The sequence below is a fragment of the Penaeus monodon genome, chromosome 30, assembly GCF_015228065.2.
Source record: "Penaeus monodon isolate SGIC_2016 chromosome 30, NSTDA_Pmon_1, whole genome shotgun sequence".
In the NCBI taxonomy this organism is placed as follows: Eukaryota; Metazoa; Arthropoda; class Malacostraca; order Decapoda; family Penaeidae; genus Penaeus; species Penaeus monodon.
This window is the reverse complement of record NC_051415.1, coordinates 36,526,187-36,526,432: the sequence shown is the minus strand read 5'-3', so window position 1 is coordinate 36,526,432 and position 246 is coordinate 36,526,187. Positions and strand designations below refer to the sequence as shown.

Below are 246 nucleotides of genomic sequence, written 5' to 3'. Positions count from 1 at the left end.
GAGAAGGATATTTACCCATGCCTTGAATATGCTTTGATACAAAGTGCTATGCTTTTGGTTTCAGTTGGACACTGCCATCCTCATGTTGTGGCAGCTGGCAAAAATCAGATGGCAACATTGGTATCAGCCCAAGGTTTTATGAATGATGCCCTTACCAAATATGTGAAACAATTGGTGAACAAACTACCAGATGTTCTTAGCATCTGCTACCTTGTTAATTCTGGGTAAGAGAAATTCAGTAGCACA

The 246-nt window shown here is 40.2% G+C and overlaps 1 protein-coding gene and 1 pseudogene across 2 annotated transcripts in view; one reads left to right on the top strand and one right to left on the bottom strand.

Annotated features, from left to right (window-relative positions):
• LOC119592441 overlaps positions 1-246 on the bottom strand; it is a 103,182-nt pseudogene that overhangs the window by 41,538 nt on the left and 61,398 nt on the right.
• The window catches only part of LOC119592764 (ethanolamine-phosphate phospho-lyase-like), a gene marked incomplete at both ends in the record, with an annotated part of 9,232 nt that overhangs the window by 5,326 nt on the left and 3,660 nt on the right, over positions 1-246 (top strand). For both annotated transcript variants that reach the window (XM_037941695.1, XM_037941694.1), the window contains 1 exon segment: positions 65-224. In XM_037941695.1, coding sequence (XP_037797623.1) covers positions 65-224 — 160 coding nt within the window.